Raw genomic sequence first — 23324 nt, 5'->3', positions numbered from 1 at the left:
CTGAGTCACACTAATTCAGAAATTGCAGAGTTGTAAAATTGGGTTAGTTGGGGCTCATGTCAGGCAGTTGCAGGGTGGGAAATTAGCACCTTAGTCACCTGGTAAAATATGAAAGTGGCTCGTAGATTATAGATAAAATATTTTTGTGCTTTTGAATGACTGGTGAATTTACAAAAAGTTTCCAACCCTTAGTGAGCCTAGAATAAGCAAGTGTATGATCAGGCTGATCTTTCTTTTTGGCTGTTGGAGTGGATACTTATTTATTACTTATAGTCTTTATTTGTAATTAAACAAAAACAAATATAAAAAAAAAAATGCATCATACCTAACTCTCAAAGCCACTACTCCACACATGAAAATGTTTTGCAGAGCTGCTTAGTTAGTATATGAATTCCTAAACAACAGTCATACATACAGCCATTATATGACTTTGACTGTGTTTTAACAGGACCTCTAATCTTTTTGCCTTTAAAAAAGAAAAAAAGAAAAATTGCATTTTAAGTTAGGATTTGTTTAAGACGAGTTGGCAAAAATCTGTAATATTTAACAGTGTTTCACATCAGCCACCCTTTGAATTCTACACAGACCTGATTTATCTGGTGGCTAACATGCCTGGTTAACACTCCATCCCACCAAGTTGCATAGCAGCAGAACAAGGGCATGCAACGAAGTGCTGTGCTCTGTGTCACAACAGTGACGGCAAAAGCGCAAACAGGAGCTCTGAATTGATTTGACACACACACACATGCAAACACACAAATATACACATCCCTAGGGAGCTAGGGTAATCCAGTTCAAGAGTACACACACGACACACACACACGACACTACATTCACAGCAAACTGGGACCCAGCGTGACACCACCTCGCTAAAATAAGGGGCCTCTCACAAATGCACTTACCCTCATGCATGCATGCGTGTATATGGGGAGTAACATGGTATAGACATTATGCATATAAAGTAGCTATACTTAATGGTGGATATATCGTTCTGCAGGGGTGAAAATTTTGATTGGTTAAACTATGATTGGAAATGTTGCAGAGTTCATTGATTAAATGACATCTCCCATTCTGCATTACGTAGAGGCTGGAGCCAGTACACATGGAAGCAGCTATTAACACTTTAACTGTGATCTGTTCAGCTTTGTTTCTGTCATAGCAGACAAGTGTTATATTTTTGATCTGGGTTTCGTTCACATTTACAAGTGAGTCCCAGACATTTTTACTGTGCTCAAAAGTTAAGTGTGTTGGATGATCTGCCTTTTGAAAATAATCTTAAGTGTGTATTTTAAAAATGTTATGTAAACAAAAGAAACTTAAAATGTTTTATGGTAAGATAAAAGAAATTCATTAAAGTGGCGGCTGTGGCTCAGTGGTAGAGTCGTCTTTCAGTCGGAAGGTTGGAGGTTCAATCCCCAGCTTCCTCAGGCTACATATGTCCTTGGGCAAGACACTGAACCCCAAATTTGCTCCCTGTGGCATAGCCAACAGGTATGAATGTGATAGCTGATCGACAGTTGGGCACATAGCAGCCTCTGCATTCAGTGTATGAATGTGTGTGTGAATGGGTGAATGTGATATGTAGTGTAAAAGCAGCTTTGAGTGATCACAAAGACTACAAAAGTTCTATATAAGTACAGTCCATTTACCATTTAAAGTAAAAAACAAAACTTAGCCTGCAAATAGAAAATTGTGAGGCAAATTGACTGCAACATGTCAAGCCGCGACTTTCTTGATGCTTGGCGCATTGCTTGCCAGTTTCCATCACTAATTCTCAACAAAAGTCCGTCTGACATTGCATTAGTCATTTATGCAGCCATTTATGAGAGCACAGAGTGAACTAACCACTGAGCTGCAGAATCTGTCTGTCACCTGCCTGTAAACTGTAAACATGCATGCGACGCTGCTGCTGTCACAGATCCTGTTAGCAGGATGATCAATGCAGGCTTTTAGTTATGTGTGGCGGCTTCTCAGTGTGTGTATTCCCGTTCTCATCCCAGTGCTCGTTAACGCTGTGGCTACATACGGGCTGGTAACGGAGCGGTTGTGCTGCCAAGTGTGTACTTTAGCAGCTACACTTGCAGCGGACACAAAGCGTGAGGTTGTTTGTCAACAGGAAGAAGGAGACGATGAGTTTTCATTTTCAAAAGTTACCGTCACCAAGCTGGTCACGATGATAAAACATACATTTGAACATCGTTAGAAATAGTAGGTGATATACAGGATAAGTAACAACTTCAGCCCACAGGTCTGTTTGTAATTATTTTATCATGTGTTACTGCACCTGTTCTCTCTCTACTTTTTCATGTGTGTGTCAGAGTCTCTGAACCAAGTGTGGTAAACGTTTTTTTACGGGTTTTATTTTGTTATGAAAATAAGACTTAAAAGCCCCAAATAATATAAGTTATGATTATTGAAAAACACTTCATTTATCGCAATGTCACTTTTTTCCAATATCTTGCAGCCCTAATAGGCTGAATGTCTTATTTAAAAACATTTTCTTCTTTTTCAAAATTGATCTCCTGTTAATGTGATCGCAAACGTATTCATATTGTCCCTTTTTTACTGTTTGTTTGTTAGTGTAGCTATTCATTTTTTTCTCGCCTTTGCTAAAAATATATTATGCAAAACTGTATACACCCTGGTCCAGTTTAACTGGCTCTGGATAATGACTTGAATGAGAAGAGCAGTCAAACAGGTGCAGTAACATTTCTCACAGGCATTTGGTTGCTTTTTAACTGCTGTCCTTTTAATTTCCTCTATGAGTAGAACGGTTGTTTCACATGAGTACTCCCAAAGTTGTTCCCTGTTGGGAGTTCCTTGTAATTAGCTAACTGGCTAGTTCCAGTTACTAGCTGTGGTTTAGGCCATAATTGGTGTGTCTAAATAGAAGTTACCATAAAGTAAGCATGATGTAGGGATTAAGAAGAGAACTATTAACTTTTTTTGATTTAAGTTGGATTTTTTACTTCTTCAAGGATGTCACTGTATGGTAAAATTAGGATGATGCAAACTTAATATTCCCATTTGAGGGCCGCAGTCTCTGTCACTTATGTTTTTTTCGTCAAAGCCATCTTCACATTAAAGAGGGATATTTATAGAAACATAACCATATGAATAGCAGGGTAGTAGAAAGAATGATGGGGAAGAGGGAGGGAGCCAGAGAAAATGAAAGAAGGATGAAAGAGATAAATACAACAAGATACAGGGCAGGATTCAGTAAGCGACAAATCTCCATGGTAACACAGCCATCGATGCCTACAGTTGGGATGTGTGTGTGTGTGTGTGTGTCTGTGTCTGTCTGTCTGTCTGTCTGTGTGACTCTGTGTTCTCCCAACCACAAATCAGACCTGATGAAATTCAGTATTACGCAGAAGCTTTTGTATGTGGTTGTGTATGTGAGACCCTGCTTGTTAGTTTCCCATATAGTTAAAGCTTTTATTAGGCAGAAAAGTTGTATTTATTTACCAGTTATACCACCCTTTAAAAAAAGTTCAGCCAATTTAGACCAAATTTATTAAGAAACTAAATTAATTGAGACACTTGTAGTTAAAAAGAATCCTCCTCATTAATTACACACTTCCTTTCAGTAAACTGCAGCAGGCGGTGCGTTATAGACAACACATTTCCCAGGTGACCACCTGTCAGATGAGTTACATGAAGGCAATCTACAGGCCTGATGTAAGCTGAAATAAACCTGTGAGCTGGAGAACAGCTCTTTTAACAAACTCTGGCTGTCCTAACAGCTTTTTCCCATTCCCTTTGGATGTCCAGGACTGTGGAGCAAAACTGTGTTTATATTACCCAGCCTCCTGTAGAGATATATCTCCCCTCCATCGCCCCAGCTGACCCTCGCACCTTGGGGAAACATTGCACATGACAATGCAATATGAAGTCAGGGAAAATTGTCCGTCAGTATGTTGAAACCTCAAATTTAACCACATAAATTGGTTTGCAGCTTGTTTCTATTACATTTAATTATGGATTGTCTGTTTTTAGCCATTACTTTACTGTTCAATCTGAAATACCTAGATAGATTCCAATAGGTTGGACAGTGTATTCCTACAAGTTGGACAGTATATGCCAGCTGTCTGTTCTACAGAGTCCCTACTCCTGAGCCGTCCACTAAACACTGAAAAACTGAAGTTTTCCTCCGACAGGAACTGAAAGATCAGTTCATTTGTAGTGAATTATTCCAAATGAGAGTGGTCACTGTGATTACATTTAATTGTTGTTAACAGCAGGTTGTAACGTGGTATTAAAAACCAATCTGCATAAACAACTTATAATAATAGCTTCTAATGAGTGATCCATTTGTTGGACGCCAATGTTGGCAGAAAAATCCCCTTATTTTAATTGTGAATGATTGAAGTAATTTGGGGTCTTTGAAATTATACCTCATATTTCATGAATTAAAAGCACAAAAGTACAAAAATGGGGCATTTTAAAGTTATTTTGTAAATTTTTTCTTTCATCAAAAAACATGAACAGGAAAATGTTATTTTGAATTTTGACTGTAGAATTGAGATCATGCGAGGAGAAACAGTCCACTCAATAGGGTCAAAACAGATAAGAATAGTCTGATCAGATTACAGATGGTAATTGATCAATGTGATCTGGCAGCTTAGTAAGCAGTGTTGTTTTTACAGTATCAAAAATGCTGGTTTGTCATTTTCATTTTAAGGCTCTACTCTAATTTTATTACCCCAACTTTGCCTCCCAACTGTTGATGGCATGTTAGCCTATCTTGGGTTAGGGTTGAGCTGTTTCTCGATAGTGGTGTTCTGCACATGTTTCATGAGCGACTCTCCCTAAGGATGACTGTCTGAACTGTACTGAAATTCCATCTGGTCGTATCTGAGTGGCTTCCTCCCAGAACTCAGATTAGTAAAGGTCAGTGATAATGAGGCTTGAGTCAAAACACAACCAGTACTGCCTTGGATTAACATGACTGCTTTGTGTGTGTGTGTTTTGGTCATGTGCACATGCTTGTGTTTGCAGTGTGGCAGTAAATGGCTCTCAGCTGCAAACATCTTGTCACTTTGTGTGTGTGTGTGTGTTGGGAGGAGGTTTGAATTGTAGGCCGGATATAAACACTGTACTAATGGTCTCTCCACACGGTAGGCAAAGAACGTCAAAGACTGACTCTCCATCTTACATGGTTGACACACAATGAAGTTGGGTTGCATGCAAATCCGCCTTTTTTTTTTAGAAACAGGCAACAAGTAGGGCCTGGAAATCAGAAATCTCGTTATCCAGAAAATGCAATATAGACATCTTTCAATCAAAATGTAATTAAGAGTTCAAACACGAAATTAGATTTCTGAAGAATTGAAGATTATGTAACATGTTGAATTATTAAATGTGTTGTATTCAGTCTCTTCTCCACTTAAAATCTAATCAGACAAAGAAAGTCTTCAGTTTTTAAAGGTAGAAAAAACAGAAAACTAAGCTTCACTGTGATATATGAAAACCATTCATTTGATTTAAAAGGCTTATAGTGTATTAACAAAGACATACATTTGTTTTGATTTCTATAGAAGAACACAGTAGTGTGTTACAGCAGCGTGAAACCGAACAAATTCACCGTCCAACCCCAGTATGGATGTGAAAGGGCTTTATAGAAAAGCTATTTAAACTCAGCAGGAATTATGATTTAAACGGTCGTGTGTATGTGGTTTGGCTAGGTCGAGGTCGGACCTCCAACAAATACAAATACATACAACATACAGGGGTGGTTGTTACAATGGCAGATCAGAAACCTCTTATTAATAAACAGGGAGTCTAAGCATATCACAGCTTGTAGTAGCAGGCTACAGCAGTGTACGTATTTTCTGTGTTATGTATTAAAAGATCCAAATGGAACACTGACTGGGTGGGCACAGAATGAGCAAAAACGTACAAAAGGCCTAATTTTCCTTCAAAAAAAGTGCCAGAAGCAACCAAATTTGGGTTTATATGGCTACAATTTTCCCCCCAGACCCCTTTGGCTGGCTACTTTTTCCTATCCTACTGGCTGACTATTCATTATGTTAGTGGAAAGTCCTGCATGACTTGACAAATAAAAAGTACTTTGTATTTGATACACACATGATTATCCAAAAATAGGTTTTTACTCTGTGGTTATTTCATTATTTGTTTATCTTATTATTTGTTGAATTACTAGAAAAAATATCATGATCATTATCGAGATGAAAAATCCTATATCACCCAGCCCTAGTGGCCAATCAGATTTCTTCAACTTTAACCGTCTTAATTACTTTAACCAGTTCAGTGTCATCTGAAGTTGCAAAGATAGTCATATAATTGGTAAAATTTGGGTCATCTGGCCATTTGTTTCCTATTTACTCCCTCTATTCCTTCTACAAGAGTATCAGAACCTTAGGTTAGTCAGTTGGTTGCTAAACTTTGTCTGTTAGCAGTTTGAAGCATTTATGAGTCACATATAGCATCAGAAAGTCTTGTTGGAACAAAACATGATGTCACTTATTGTCCTCCAACGTATCTATTATTATAACTGAGGGGAGGGAGGAGAGGTAGATATGTTCATGTGTGTTGGGGGAGGGGGGGTTGCTTAGCCTGCAGCTGCCCAAAAATGAAGGAAGAATCGGAAGACAAAAATAGTCGGACATGAAAGGGGATAGGAGAGAAGAAGGACTAAAGAGTTGAGGACTGTGAAAGAAGAGAGAACTCGGAGAAGACGTGCTTAAATACGTACTGGACTGTATTTTGTACAATGCTCCTTAAAAAAATGTTAATTAAGCTTGCTGACTTCTTGGAGGATGATGTGATTGTGATTTTAGCACCAGTTTACAGAAGAATGAAAGTATGTCTCAGTCCAGTGACCATCATGTAGCTTTAGGTTGCGTTGTACATGCTATACAGCCATGGTTTGATGGTTAAGTTTCATTTCAGCCCTCTCTGAAGGAATGTCTGTGCATCACCTTTTTGGGCATTTACGCATTTGTGATTACAACATTTTTTAGGAGGCCGTTATCTGTTTTGTTTCTGTTTTTACATTTGGATCCCTTATATCTCATTTAAACAATAGCCTCAAAGGAGGAAGCACCAAAGTCTTCGAGTTGTGCTTTAGTTACAGTTTCAAATGCATAAAAATCCATAAAGCTACACTTTTCTGGTGGTTTGTTGTACTTTGAGTTATCCATACATGTTGGGTGTTTACATTTCTATTTGAGATTTGTCCTTGGTTAGATGTACTCTTTTGTGGCAATTTGTTTTTAAGTTTTAAAAAATGACAACTCTTGCTTGTTTGTCTAGACACTGATTGCATCTGTGTGGTTTGAAGGTTTTGTTGTCTGGCCTATGGACAGCTAGAGACGCCCTGACAACTCAAGTTGCATCTATTAGTGCCTTTAGTCTATCTTTGCTTCACCAACATTTATGCTTATCTAAATGACATTTAAAAATATGACAACAAAAATGTTGTTAATCAGTTTAATTTCTTATTTACATGAGGTCACTGCAGTGTAAACTGACGTAACATGCTTACTTAAGGCCATATCCATGTATACTACTCTTTTTCAAAAGGAGTATACCTGAGCACATTCAAAGACCTGCCCTGCACAAAATTAAGCCATTTTAAAAATACAAAACCTGTTTTGCTTAGATCTGATTGTGTTTGTATATAAAAGGAATTTTACTTTGATGCCTCGGTTGCTTTTATGTGTAAATCTTGTGTCTTGCAAATATATTCAGTCTTTGTACCTTTTTAAAAATGAATCAAAATATACAGGATACACAAAGGAAGACACAAATGTTTTGCTGAAGTCATAATTTTACCTTTAACACACCTTTAGACAGCAGTACCGCAAGCAAAAAGGAGTCACAGGAGTTGGATCACATAGAACTGTGGCGATAACCCAGCTGATCTAGACATCAACTTTGTATGGTCAGATTGGGTCTGATTGTTTCAAATAGGCCTAGTGTCATATACATATTCCGTATTTTCTGTCTCCCCCTACCTCTCTCCCACATGATCCAAAAATATAAATCATTTGCTTCCCCCTCATTTGCCACACAAGGCTCTTCCCCTGTCATCTGAGTTTAATGTAGCTGTCAACTGCTTTTTATCCCAGTTCCCTCACTCGTGTTATAGCTTAATTTGGACTATTACACTTGATGCAGGTCTGCACTGTCAGCATGAGGATGTGGTGGTGGGGGTTGGTTGGGGTCCAGACATTAGATCATACCATCTGGAGCAAGTAACACACAAACACAATGAAGTAATCCTGGTGATCCCCATTTCCCATGGCCTAAGAAGTAGTAATGGAGGGAGGAATATGTTGATAAAAATGTGGTTTGTGGGTAATTTGCGACATAGAGCGAGCCTCTAATTTGTGCCGGCTAAAGAGAGATAATTAGGTGAATAAAATGACTCGTTGGCGTTGCAGGGAGAGGACAAGGGAAAGAGATGATTTTTTGCACTACGTCTTCAGTTCGCACCGACAGTGTGAATTTCACTGGACTGTCTCTCTCATTTGTGTCAAATCTCTGAAAGGTGATTGTGATTTATTCTGCTGGGTATACCCGTGTGCATGTCTTTGTAGCCTACACCAGTGTGTATTCTTGTTACAGTGCACAGCTTTTGACACAGCCTGTGTGTGTTTGCGTCTCGTCACCCTGGAGCCAGTCGTCCTCTCCTCTGACCCTGATCCCTGTCACCTGTCCACTCAGATCACACACACACAGACACTCACACAATTGCTGTGACCCTTTCCTGGAGTTGAAACCCAATCGCTGTTGCCAACCATGCAAACCTGCCAGCACAGCAAGGTTATGTTTTCTTTTTGTGGGTGTGTGTATAACTAGAAAGACCTACTGTCTGCTATAAGATGAACTGAGGCAATTTTTGGCCAAACTACTATGCAAAGAAACTATTAAAATAACCTCACACACTGCAGGCTTTTGGGTTCAAATGAAAGTCACACAGATACAGTCAAGGAAGCAGGGGTTGAAATATGTTATCATTAATCTTTAGACGAATAACTCACCATAAGATGAATATTGTGTTTGGGCCACAACTGCCTACCCTGGGAAACATAGTAAAATACTAATAATAAGAAAATCAAAACGAAGTTCACTGTCCCAGCACCTTTGATGCACAGTTAAAGAGAGAACCATGGGTATCAGACTATTGGAAAGTTATAACTGGGTTTCTGCAAGAAAGTTCTTAGTGTCTTTTCTGGGTAAACGGCAGGGATCAGATCAGATTAATTGCAGCTTTAAACTACATCCCATTTTTAAAAGGGCCCTATGTTTATTCAGTGCAAAAAGCGGACTGTATATTTGACAATGTGGCTACTTTATGTGTTGTTTTAGATAACCTGGGTGTGCCTAGGATGAAGTTCTAACTGACTGCGCTTCCTCTACCTGAGGCTAAGCTAACATTGTTAACATGGTGGAGCAACGATTGTTAGCAGGCTCTTGTTCAACATCACCAACTATATTTAGCCGCATGAAAAAGCATGGTGTTTAGCTTTTCCTTTTCCTCCTTGACATTGTCCCCAAAATGCCACAGAGGAAGTATCAGTGTTACTGGGTAAGCTAGGTAAGCTTGCTATCTAACATTAGCTTTTGATAATTAGTGTTAAACTGCACTCTAAGGTCAATTAGGGTAAAGAACACTGATCTCAAACCTGTTGTTTTTATACCATGCAATCATTTTAAACCAAAAGATGCTGTTGGCAAGCTTTTCAAACCATATACTTATGTTTCTTAACGCCCCTCTTTAACATCTTAAAAATACATGGAAACAAAACCCCAAATTCTTTTGCACAGTGCAGTGTCGGCATATGGTGGACACTGAACACAGGTTTTGCAGTGGCTGTTATTCACATATCCTCATATCCAAATAATAAGCTTATCTTATGAGATATACTATAAAATCAAACATTTGAATGTGACTAGAAAAAAAGTGAGTCAGTTTTAACTACAACGTTAATGAGACCGAACATGTTGGACAACTGTTGTCTTTTATGAAGCTTTGCTAAAATTTGTACATCACTTATTTCTGAACAGTAGTTTTGCTTACAGCTTTGTGTAGATACATTTAGAGGACTGGTTTGTTTTCCACATGTTGTTTAAGGCTATCAAAGGAGCTTAGAGTGCAGCTTCCACTGAGAATTGTAGATTGGCTAAAATAATTGCTGTTTTTGCAAAGTTTGTTTAATAATGAAAGGTTACATTTCTTTATTTTCTTGAACAAATTCCAACTCACTTGTTTTATTTTTGTCCAAACATTGTTTGGAAAGCGTTTATTTACTAGTGTCTTTTCCTCTCTTTGTAATGTTTCAGATATAGTTGTTTTGTTGTGCATTTATCAGAGTTAGGACTGACCTGAATGCTTGGATTTCTTGATGCAGCATTTGATGATAGCCAGAAGTTGAATACGTATCTATCATATACTTAAAAAGGATTGATGTTTCCGTAAAAGGCAGCCATGTTGATGAGGTTTCTGCAGGGTTCAGACTTCCTTTTCTTTTGATACATTTTTAATGTGTTTTTGTTACTTGTATTACTTCTGTGGATGGTTAACACTCCAATATTTTAAGAGAAAAATCTATCTCAACTCTTGAAAGATGGAAATGGAACAGTCAGTGACCCTAAACATAAAAGGAATTTGAAATGTGATGATCTTTCCCAACGATACAAAGTTTTCAGGACAGTTGGAGGATTAGCACATTGGAATGTTAAACTTCTTTTTTCTGTGGCACATGTCTACTGTCATTTTCTATTACTTTTTGCCCTGGAGCCATCATGTCCTCTTATGCTTACTTAAAACTTCTCTCTCTTGTCAGGAGTCCAAGTCATCGCGCTCCAGCATGCCGCGATGTCGGAACTCCGTTGCCACGACCACATCAGAGGACCAGCCGCACATTGGTAACTATCGGTTGCTAAAAACCATCGGCAAAGGCAACTTCGCCAAGGTCAAACTGGCACGACACGTCCTCACCGGAAAAGAGGTAAGCATGCAAGCAGATGCTAGATTGTACTAAAATCTTTGAGTCTGGCTTTTTGTATCCACTTACAGAGTCTCCCTGACTTTCTGAACTTTTATTTTTAGAACCGCTTTACAATTGACTGTTTATTTAGAAAGAAACTGGTGAGGCAGTGTCTCAATAACAAAAACAGCAATGCTTAGAGACCTTTTAAGGAGTAGTAAAGCTTAAGCTTTTTTCTGGAAAAGTAAGTAACTCTAGCATCAAACTGTTGTGACTTAAAACAAAAGCAGCTACCAGGAGAAATTTCTGCATGTGAGGAAATCCTACCCCTTTGTCCACAGGTAAAAGTGTTAAAACAATGAATATCAAGAAAGACTAAGTTGTTTTTAATTAGTCAACATAGAAGAAGCTAGACAAAATACTATAAATATTTGCTAATATCTAAACATTAATCTTCATTCCTTGTTGATGAGAATAGGGGAGGGTTCACGCTGCGACACGCAGTAGGTCTGGTCTGATCCGAGGCTCCCATGGCTTTGGAGACGGTACATCTGCTGCAGGAGATTAGATCACCATTGTCAGCTTGAATGGAGAAGTCTAAATGTCTCCGGCTTACTGTGAATTCCAGATGTGACGTAACACAGTGGTCTGTCCCTTTAAGGGAAAAGCTGTGTCTGCAGTGAGCCCATGCTGTGCTCTGTCTGAGGACCAGTCAAGTCAACTGTTGGTCTGTGTGTGAGAGGGAGAGCTAGAGAGGGGTGGGCGGGCTCTGTCAATGTGTGACAGCTCTGTGCCTGACACCCTGATAACACTCCATGTGACTCGCTGGCGTGCACACACACACGCACACAAAGAAAACAAGGGAGAGTCAGAGGGCATGAAAGAGTCAGTCAGACAAGCACAACCAGAAAGAGGAGTGGAAGAAAGGAGTAAGTTGACAGTGAAAGACAGAAATGTGAGAGAAGTAGACCTTCCTTTTCCATGTCCTTGTTAAGATATCATTCTTTGTCTCCCCCGCCTTTCTCATTGTATCCTCTTTGCTCTTCACTTTTTTCTACATCTCTCACTTTGAATCCCTTCCATCTGTCTGTTTCTCTATTTTTATTCTCTTCACCATCTTATTTCTCTCTCTCTTTCCCTTTTATATTGTTTATGTCTCTCTTTCTCTCCTTAACTGGTGTCCACTGTTAGATTATGAACCATGGACCTCATTATGGCAAGAGTATTAGCCCAAGCTTCAACTCTGTGTGTGTGTCCCCTTGTCTTTATAGTGCACTATTATGCAACTGTCGCCTGCTGCGATTGTGTGTTTATCACTTGATGTGTGAGATCCTATCGTTCACTTTGTGTGTGTGTGTGATGTCTCCAAAAAGATAGTGTTTTTGCCGTGGTCACAGGCTGTGCAGGTTTGTGTGAGCGAGATGCGTCAAACCCACTGCAGCAAGTGCGATAAATGAAAAGAAGTGTCATAAATAAATAAAATCAACACATTCTTGTTTTGCTTCTAGGTGGCTGTAAAGATCATTGATAAGACACAGCTGAACTCCTCCAGTTTGCAGAAGGTGGGTCCCTCTCTCTCTCTTTCTCTCTCTCGCTCTATCCTTCAAAAAAGAACACACACACACACACACACAGAGAAAAGAAATAACAAGGACTAAGGTTTTGAATTTTGTACTCAAATGTGTATCTAAGAATGCATTTTTAAGTTACTCTTCCTGCCCCACATGTCCTTCTCTCTTTTGCACTCTGTCCATCCCGCTCTTTCTCCCCCCCCCCCTTTCTTTCTCCCTCCCTCTTTCTCTCTCTCTCTCTCTCTCTCTCTCTCTCTGTCTTTCTGAAGTGGTCTAGTTTTCAGAGAGAGTTTTAATTACAGGAAACAAGCTGCAATTACTTCTTTTGATCGTGGCAGGGTGGGGTCTGTCCACTCACACGCACACTCTCTAACCATGTTCGCTTGCTAACTCAGCGCACACACCGAACACACATGCACATATGGCATGGAATACACACTTGTGTGCAAATGCAGATAGATGGAGCACATGACAAGAAAATATCACATAGCGAAGGCACAACAGGGCCAACATATCACTGTAGTTATAAATGCTAACACTCACAAGGATCACAATTGGCTGGGGATAATACACACTATCAGATCATAATAATATTTTACTATGTATTTGGTTTTTTTTTCTTATTTATATGTAAAGAGAAAAAAAACAATCTGACAATGTTACTTTTATGCCCTGTTTGTGCCCCATTGCTGATTAAATGTATAGTTCAGTGTAAGTATCTGCATTTTAGGTTTTTTAGACCTCTAATAGTTCTAAGCTAGGCTTGTGTCTATTGAATAATTGATCCCTAAACACCCAGAATCATGTTTTGACCTTATCTGCAAATTTCTTGTGAGTAAAAAGCATCTCTTACCGCCTATACCACCAAAAGAGTCTGAATGGGGTTATGCTAGAGTGGGTTGAATGTGTACTTTGTATGCAGTATGTATTTATCCTAGAGTGTACAAGTAGCTGTGGTTTATTTACCTCTTTAGTTGGAATTATCCCAGCCCTTGGCTTTTAACTGGTATTGCTTGAATCAGGGGTCTCCAACAGGTATCTCAAGAGCTACCAGTAGCTCATGGCCTGGATTTTAGTAGCTAGCCAAGAGGTTCAATACACAGATGTCCCACCCCCTCCAATACAAAATAATAGGATAGGCCTATCAGCTGTCAATAAAAAACTGTGATGCTCCTGGCAAGTTTGTCAACATCTGAACCTAACCAATCACAGCAATGTTGCAGCAACCTCCATCGACAGGTCAAGCCAGTTATGCCAGGGGTTCTCAAATTTTTGGGGCCAGGGTAGAACATTTTCCAAGGACCCCCTCATAATCGTAACACAGATTAAGCATATGCTGAGTTCGGTGCTATGAGCCTGTTTAGCCAGATTTATGATGGACAATGAAGGTGGCCACGCCAATAAAAAGCAGAAAACGTACTAATTCCACGGGGAGTGGGAAAGCAAATTTTTATTCACAAATGTAAAGGACAACTGTGTGTGCCTCATCTGCGCTACCAAAGTTTCAGTCGACAAAAGAATCAACACGGGGCGCCACCAGCAATTAAAGCGATGTAATACAAGTATCAACAAAATACACACTGACAATAATCTAAATATGTTTCTTGCAGCTCTTCCGGGAGGTGAGGATCATGAAGATGTTGAATCACCCCAACATAGGTGAGTAACACTGCAACATGATTCTCTGTCCTCACTCACAGGAAACCAGATGTAATTTGTGTCTCAGGTCATGTATTAAAGCCAAATCATAACATTCCTTCTGACCTGGCTTTTCTTTTTTAACTCGACTTCCACCGCACATCATTTTCCTCTCCCCTTTCTGTCCCTTGTCACTTCACTTTACTTTTCCGTCCCCCCCCCCACCAATCCACTGTCTCTGCGTTTCTTTCTCTGCTTCCAGTCAAGCTCTTTGAGGTGATCGAGACAGAGAAGACTTTGTATCTTGTAATGGAGTACGCTAGTGGAGGTAAGTGCGTCTCACTGTGAAATCATTCCCCCTGAGGCTTGGCACTCTGTAAGTTAGAATCAAATGGTTCCCAAATTAAAAAGCTACCTCCCCTCTTATAGGCCTTCAGTATTTTCTAAGTAACTTGTCCTAAGGGTTGAAATATTCAGAAATATTCCGTTGTATTCGTTTTGATTTGTTTTTGTTTGTGTAGCATCTCAATCCATTTAGCATTAAAATGTACTGACATTGTAAAGTTTAAGTTTTTAAGTGTTTTTATTTTTTCAGTCTGCACATATTTAGTTTTTTAAAGGGTAGTCCTTAGTTCAATATCCCTTTTACCAATTACTCTGGCTTTCAGGAAACATTCCTCAGGTTCAAACTCTAACTCTGCTCTCCTCTTTTCTTGGTCTTCCAGGAGAGGTCTTTGATTACTTGGTGGCCCATGGCAGGATGAAGGAGAAAGAAGCCCGTGCCAAATTCAGACAGGTATATTTGTGTGTGTGTGTGTTGGATGAAAGTATTTCAATGTGTAACTTTTATAGATACTTGTGTATCTGCTGCTGTTCTTTTAAGGCATGCTACACCAAAAATAAAAGTGTGTTGCCTCTGTGCAGTTCAACAACTTTTTTTTAATGATTTGTTGAATAATGACGTGTGAAGGGCAATTTTGAGAGACAGGCTTTATAATGATTTTTTGGGGAATATAACACAAATTTACAAGTAGAACTTATTTTATAAACAAGTAACAAATGTATTTGGAGCTCTACGTCAGAATTAACACATGTACATTATTTAAATCCAGTTTAAAAACAAAAAAAAAGATTGAATTAGTTTATTAATTAATGATTAAATATATAAGAAGTTAAGGGAATTGATTCAATTTGGCATCCCTAGTATTTCCTCATGACTGCTTTGTGATGAAATCCTAATGCAGAGCTCACAGTGTCTGGAATAACTATTTCAACCCATGCTTTTTGTCCTTCTTTCTCTAACTCTGTCTTTTCCCCACCCACTCCCTCTCTCTCACTCACTTTCTCATTCTCCAGATTGTGTCAGCGGTGCAGTATTGCCATCAGAAGTGTATAGTACACAGAGACCTCAAGGTGAGAACACACAAACACACATTATTGAATAACAGAGTGTCAAAGTACAAGCGAGCATGCTCTCGCTCTCTGTCTCTCTGTCTCTCTGTCTCTCTCTCTCTCTCTCTGTCCATATTAATCTACATAGGATTGAACTTTTTCAGATGAAATCCCACTCCCATGAACAGGGTATCCAGAGGTTAATCACAAAATAATGTCCCACTTCGAGCGCAAGTGCTTAAACATACATAAATTGTACAAACTTATATTCCAATGCATTGCTTTATTTGTGTTGCCTGTCGGGCCCCTCACTCTTCAGTTATTTTTCTTGTATTTTATTCACATCAGGTGGTTTTAAACACAACACAGGATACTCAAAAACAGGTCTAAAGCCTCCAGGTCATTTTGGTTCATAGTATTATGCAGACTTGTAAATCCTCTTAAAGTGCCAGCAGGCTGACCTGTAGACAAGACATTATCATGATTACAGCTCTATCTCAAAGTTATGTGTCCTAATCATGGTCAGTTTGGGGGGGGGTTTGATAAACATTTTAAATGCTTTGACCAAGGTCAAAAACATTCTATACACTTCACCAAGTAATGGTGCTTGGCATTTACAAAAAAGGCAGCACTGGAAAGAAGAGATTTCTTGAGGACAGACAGTTCTCATTAATTTAATGCGTACCATCCTGCACATTATCCTAATCACTCTGGGCTGTGATGTGAAATCTGGCACACGCTTAACCTGAGTAGGTCGCACAACGCCAAAGCAAATTTCGATGACCCAGCATTTCTCATCAAGCATGAAATAATCTGTGTGCATATCAAAATGAAAAACCCAATGTGGCTGAAAGCATGTTCTTACATGCATGTTTACACATACTGTTGGCTTTTATTGAAAAAAACTTCAATTTTGTTATTTGGCCAAACTTGTGTTAATGTTATTTTGTTATTAATGTCAATTTAAGTTAATTAAAATGTCAATATTCATTATTTCTTAGGTCAGAGCCTAAAGATAATGTCAGTGTTGTATTTAATGTGCCTGCACACTTACTCCCTCTCTCTCACTCTCACACACAGACACACAGAAGTGGTGGAGTTTTCAGTGCAAGTGAAAAGGAGAGCGCACCTGTTGCTAGGCAACCCCAGCCTCCTTGCTCACTGGCTCACTTTAGGCTTAGGGATACAAACACACACAGGAATAAACTGTGCAGCTCACTTTGTCCATTGTGTGCTACTTGTCGGCCCCAAGCCATTACTCTGTAGTTTTTTTCCCCTAAAGAAAACGGGGGCCGGCAACTGTCTTGAAATGTATCCTCTTCAAACGCTTTTATGTCAAATAAATCTTTGTAACACGAATGCTGTATGACTGGGTGGCCAATTTGTTGAACTGTGTTTGTCAGCTGTACAAGAAGCTTAAACTTGATGTTGTTCAGACCTTCCTATGAATGGAGCAAGTTGAAAAAAGGATGTTCCATGTGTTAAAGAGCAAAATATCACATGTATGTGTGGTGTATGACACCAAGCAAATCTGAAATATTTGTGTTAAATCTTGACACATGCAGTAAGAAAACCATAAAAAAAACATATTAATGAACCCTCCTTTCTTTATTTTTTTTCCCCCTCCACATCTTCTGTTCTTTACATCATTATTATGCCCCCCTCCCCCATACCTTGTCTGCCTGCAGGCGGAGAACCTGCTGCTGGACGCAGACATGAACATCAAGATAGCAGACTTTGGCTTCAGTAATGAGTTCACTCTGGGGAACAAACTGGACACGTTCTGTGGCTCCCCGCCCTATGCCGCCCCGGAGCTCTTCCAGGGCAAGAAGTACGACGGGCCTGAGGTGGATGTTTGGAGCCTGGGGGTGATCCTGTACACATTGGTCAGCGGCTCGCTGCCTTTTGATGGACAAAACCTCAAGGTCAGGAAGCAGAAAAAGTGTGCTTTGCATGTGTTTGTAAATGTTCATATGCATATCATAAGCAGATGCCTGTATTCTGTGGGTGGTTGTTGTGTTCGTCATGCTGATTTCTGTTCATTTTGCCCTGCAAAATGCAGAGACTAAATTCAAGAGAGTGAATGTGTAAAAGTGATTATATGTCAACCTAGTACTTTGCCTTCAAGTATTGTTTGGTAGTGTGATGCACAAAACATGCCCTGAAACCTGGCACACTGTCTTTAAATAGAATGGTTTTAAGCCTTTCTTTGAACTATGGTAATTTACAATTATTCAACCCACCCATCACACTGTGCATTCAGTCAATACCCACATGACTCACTCTGGAAGTGCAGACACATTTAGGGTGGGCGTTTTGACATTGAATGTGAGGATATTGATATTTACATACCTGCAAACTGCCATCCAGGCTTATCCTGCATGTCTTTGCACCACCTCCAGCTGCCTGGAGTTTAGTTTAACCCTTACATTTCTGGTCTTACTATTGATTTAACTCAGATTATACTAGCTGTAATAAAATGCATTCTTTTATTTATATTTGTCAAACTGATGCCCTGACAAAAAAGTGCAAAATGTTAAACTAAGTAGATTTTTTTATTGATTGATTGATTAATTTTTTTAGAATTTCACATTAATAATCTGCATTATTTATAAGACCCAAGACTCAGTTTCCAATTTAATAAACATGTACGCAAATATATCGTGCGGTACTGTACTGTTAAAAGAGGTTAATAACTTCACTGGCACACCATTAAACTGTAACGTGTGGATAAAGCCTACTGAAGTAGATTATAAATGTTGTAATGAGATGATGATTATTTGTGCCTGGTGACTAATAGGGCTTTTGTTAACCACTGCACTCTACTGAATTAACCCCAAATCCTTCAGATGGCATTAAAGCTGAGAAATGAAATATCAACAGCATGAAAATACAAGGACTTGTTTGATGGGGTTTGGTGATACCATCCATGCACTATACTACTGCTTGTTGAAAACTATTATTCCTTCGTGTAACCACCACATCAGTTGTAAATATAAACAGTGGTATAATAATATGTCATGTCCTTTTTATTTAATTTATTCAACACATATTTGAAACTTTTGGATCTTCTTGGGTGCTATCTTCACATTTGTGCTGGTATTTGTCAGAACATAAGTATTTGATAGAAAATAATTGTGTGTGTGTGTGTGTGTGTGTGTGTGTGTGTGTGTGTGTGTGTGTGTGTGTGTGTGTGTGTGTGTGTGTGTGTGTGTGTGTGTGTGTGTGTGTGTGTGTGTGTGTGTGTGTGTGTGTGAAGATTAATTTTTAGAGACTGCGCTTGACTTTCCATCCCTTTGTCCATTGTTTAGGAACTGAGAGAGCGCGTGCTGCGTGGTAAATACAGGATTCCTTTCTACATGTCCACGGACTGTGAGAACCTGCTTAAAAAGTTCCTCATCCTGAACCCCTCCAAAAGAGGCAGCCTTGAGGTACACTACACTGCACTGACACGTCTACACCAAAAATTTCATTATTAACCTGATAAAACATGCAGACTGATAAAAACAAACAAAACTAAAATTGTCTGTCTCTAAATGGCTAGGCCAATGATTGTTAATTGGGCTTATCTAATGGTATATTATGCACATACAGCACTGTACTGTGTACTTGGACTTGCTTCAGCAGCTATATGTGAATTTGCATCTGAAGTGTGAAGTGCTTTTTAAAGAGACTGTAAATACTTGTTAGTTTAGGATCTATGAGTTACTACATTTGTATGGACCCACATCCGTCTCAAAAAGAATAAATCCACACAGAAGGATTTACAATTTATATATAAATGACTCTTTAAAAAAATATTTTTCAATGTACACAAAAATATTTGTCCTTCAATATGAATGTAACAAAAAAAAATCCACATAAAAATAAGATTCACAAATGTATTTCTGACGCACTCACAAATATTTCTTGTTTTAAATATGTGTAATGAAAATCCACAAATATATTTATTTAAAAGTATTTGCAATTTTTAAGAAACATTTTTGGACATTGTGACATTCATATACAAACCGTTTAACCTGTATTTACGAAGCGGTTTTGGTTTGTGAACTGCATTTATGAGTGGGTATTTTGTGACTCCCCTGCTGTGACTCGATCCACAAATTAGTTTATTTCAACAGGGAATCATCAATAGCCAGTCTGATGTCTCCCTACTTTTCAACCAATCACATGCGCGCACACCCACTTGGGGATTGTTGTCTTTTCAGCCAATCAAATGAGAGCACCGTGACTAGACTTCCCTGCAGATTTTCAAATGACTTCTACCTGAGTGTTGACAAATTCTCAAATTGACCATCATAACGTTGTACTGGAAAATATGAAGAACTAAAAAGTGCTAAAATATATTGACATTTGGATAGACTAACAGTGGCGCCGTAGGGGTGCACTCATTTATATATAAATCTTAAAATATATTTGTGAATCCTTTTGTGCATTCTTTTCGAGACTAATCTGGCTCCATACATTTGGATGCACTAATATTACATACATAGTAACTAATTTCAAACAAGTTAATATTTAGAAGAAAATTGGAAAAAGTGAAAGCATATATCTTTTGCAGAGGAACCAGTGCCATTTGAGTCAACCAGATTCCCATTAACATTTTTCATTTAAAAAACGTGCTCCAATTTCAGCTTTGGCTTATCTCTGTTTGACCTGCTAAATGTTATGGCAGCCCTGTAAAAACACAAAAAACCTCTAGCTTTAGTGTTAGAATTCAGTCCAGCAGCCTTCTCATTTACACCTACCTTAAAGTTTGTGTATGTCTTGTCTACATTTCTAAGCAGCCGACAGATTGGTGTAGTTCAGTTCTGCTCTGTTGAGATGCCAGACTGTAATCCTTCACAGGCTGTTTGGATCAGGCTTGTTTGCTTTTAAAGGAAGATGCATTTGCATATTGATGATAAAATACAATGGGTTCTGCCCATCGGAAAAAACGATTAATCTGATTTATTGTCAAAATTAGTTGATGGTATAGTACACATAAATAAATTAATCATGGTAAGATGACTTCTGCATTTTCAATTGTATTTCATTTTGTCTTGATGAGACACTCATCTTTAATCTCTATACCCTCTCTTTTTTCTCCTCTCCTCTCCACTGGTTCTTTAACCTTTCCTCCCTCCTTCCCTTTTTGCCCCTATATTGCCTTCTGGTTTCCTCCCAGCAGCAGATAATGAGGGACCGTTGGATGAATGTTGGCTACGAGGAGGAGGAACTCAAACCCTACATCGAACCCCAGCCAGATTATAAGGACCCCAGGAGGACAGGTAGATAACAGAAACATACTCAAAAATGATAAATGTATACCTGCTGTATTGTAGGGCTGTGGTTCTGGGGTAGAACAGGTTGTTCACTGATTGGAAGTGGCACTTCAATCCCTGGCTCCTCCAGTCTTTATTTCCAAGTATCTTTGGTCAAGAAATTTTACCCCAAGTTGCTACTGAAGGCATGGCCATCTGTGTGTGAATTTGAATAGAACAGATTCTGATGGGCAGCTAGCTGCCCTTCATAGCAGCCTTAGCCATCACTGTATGAATGTGTGTTTGAATTTGGAAAAGAAACGTAAAGCAGGTGGCCAGAAGACTAGAGATGTGCTATATAAGTGCTATGTTTATGTCTATGTTATCATTTACGATCTCTGTCTTTACCTACACACAGGCAGACTTGCAACAAATGGTATTTTTTCCACTCATACACATATACTTTTATTTAAAGGGGAATTGTGGACCTTCAGGATGCTCAGCATTCTAATAATAAACTTGTTTTGTGTGTGCAGACATCATGCTACAGATGGGATTCTCTCAGGAGGAGATCCAGGACTCGCTGGTGAACCAGAAGTACAATGATGTGATGGCTGCGTATCTGCTACTGGACTATAGGAACTCTGAGGTACACTGTTTCTTTCTAACACCCACACACCTTCACACACCGCCATGCCAGTTATTATTAGCTTGTCAGAGCTCCCTTACATGCAGTTACGCTCACCTAACCAGCTCATGTGAAGCCTGCTTTTTTTGCACTCAAGCCTTAGAACATACATTTGCTGTAATCTCTGTGTTAGTACATTTATTAATACTCAAAACACTTCTAATAGTACCATGTGAAAAAAAGTCTTTATTTAGTTCCTGTGTGTTTGTTGTTCCCACAACTCTCTGTTTCTCTCTTTATCCCTTCCTCATACACACATATTCAGATTTGTGTTTTTTTTCTCTATCAGCTGGATGAAAGCGGCATCAAGCCCCGGCCCGGAAGTGATGTAAGCAACATAAACGCCCCCTCCCCGCCTCACAAGGTACAATGAGAACCCATAATCCCTTCTGCTAATTCTTCCACATAATGAGGTCTCCCAACTCCAGCCAGTGAAAAAGACGTCACCAAATATGTTTAACAAAAAAGACGATGGGAATCTACTGAAAATGTTTGGATTGTTGACTTAAAACGTGAACCTATTGTTGTAGGTTCCATGTGGGATCAGCAGGGGCTGTAGATGTAGCTCTACCACCAGCATACATACATCCCAATGAGTGTGTGAGAGAACACCACATTGACCTGTGTCTCTCTTTGCTCTCAAAGGTACAACGCAGTGTGTCGTCCAACCAAAAGCCTCCGAACCGCAGAGCCACTGACCAGGGTGAGATTGATGTCTGTCGGAGGAGAAAGGGGTGGAGCAGATGTGTATTAAAGCCAGTTAAAAGACGGAATAGTGGACAGAGATGCGGTGGATCAGATTGAGATGATTATTTGTCAGGAGCTTCTTGATGGAAGCACAGTTCCAGCATATTACACATAATTATTTTTACAGGTTTTAAATTAAATAATTTAATCAAAATTAGGCTGTTAAAGACTGAATAGTGGAAAAGAGGGAAGAAAATATGTGAGTTATTGACAGAAAAGGAAGAGGATATATGGAGCAACATGTGATAGCCTTTCTGATGCACTCCCTCTCTTCCTTTCTCTAGGCTCCTCCTACCCCAAGAGGGGGGGTCAAGCAGACAACAGGACTGCAGGGGATGATTCTGGAAGGAAAGGTTCCTCAGGCAGCTCCACTAACAAGGTGCCGGCGAGTCCTCTGGTCTCCTCTCACCGCAAGAAGAGCGCCACACCCTCCACCGTGAGATCTAACACCTGCAATGCTCATATGGCATTTTCAACATTCAAAGTGTCGATCAAAAGAACTTTCAAATATTTTGGTTTCCACGTCACCAATATGACTACTTACAGACCAAACAGATCAACAAAGACAAACAAATAGACACACAGTGAAAAAAGGCTTTCAGTGACAAAAAACAGTTTGACTTGGAAAGTCATTGTTGCACTTAAGTGTTTACTAGTGTCAGCCATTTTTATCTTGTGCTGTGGTCCAAAGATCAAAACAAAAGCTAGTTACAAATTAAACTAATAAAAATACATAGCCATATAACCATGACTTGCATGGTAGGAGAACGAAAGTGAGCATTATGTCCAAGCCATGCTTAGTAAAAAGATAAGATGGTATATAAATAACTGTCTCCTCTGTATCATCCACTCAGTTGGCAACAATTAGGAACCCCTTAGCATGTATTATACCTCTCTCAGAAAGTGCCTATCACCAGTCAATAAAACAATGTGTAACGAATAAAAACAAATGTTGTCTGACAGTTTGTTGTATCTGTCAGAATTCTAAAGTCAAAAAGTCTAACCTCAGTGTCTACTGGCACTTTTACTGTTCTACAATGTAAAATCTAATTTAGAAGTTTTAGAGATGTAAGGAGATGGACAA

The 23324-nt window shown here is 39.1% G+C and overlaps 1 protein-coding gene across 8 annotated transcripts in view; it reads left to right on the top strand.

Moving 5' to 3' along the window:
- Positions 1–23324, top strand: part of mark2b (MAP/microtubule affinity-regulating kinase 2b) — a 52374-nt gene that overhangs the window by 9376 nt on the left and 19674 nt on the right. For 7 of the 8 annotated variants that reach the window (XM_069671959.1, XM_069671958.1, XM_069671955.1 and 4 more), the window contains exons 2-14: positions 10818–10982; positions 12470–12523; positions 14143–14191; positions 14433–14498; positions 14896–14966; positions 15527–15583; positions 17251–17487; positions 18874–18993; positions 20733–20832; positions 21342–21454; positions 21783–21857; positions 22139–22196; positions 22525–22676. In XM_069671959.1, coding sequence (XP_069528060.1) covers positions 10818–10982; positions 12470–12523; positions 14143–14191; positions 14433–14498; positions 14896–14966; positions 15527–15583; positions 17251–17487; positions 18874–18993; positions 20733–20832; positions 21342–21454; positions 21783–21857; positions 22139–22196; positions 22525–22676 — 1317 coding nt within the window. The remainder of the gene's footprint in view (positions 1–10817; positions 10983–12469; positions 12524–14142; positions 14192–14432; positions 14499–14895; positions 14967–15526; positions 15584–17250; positions 17488–18873; positions 18994–20732; positions 20833–21341; positions 21455–21782; positions 21858–22138; positions 22197–22524; positions 22677–23324) is intronic. The other variant, XM_069671956.1, reaches the window with a different exon arrangement.

Source organism: Semicossyphus pulcher, unplaced genomic scaffold (genome assembly GCF_022749685.1).
Source record: "Semicossyphus pulcher isolate SPU_LCO1_2020_fin unplaced genomic scaffold, fSemPul1.0.p SCAF_21, whole genome shotgun sequence".
Taxonomy (NCBI): domain Eukaryota; kingdom Metazoa; phylum Chordata; class Actinopteri; order Labriformes; family Labridae; genus Semicossyphus; species Semicossyphus pulcher.
Note: the sequence above shows the minus strand (reverse complement) of the source record. Positions and strands in the feature narration are given on the sequence as shown.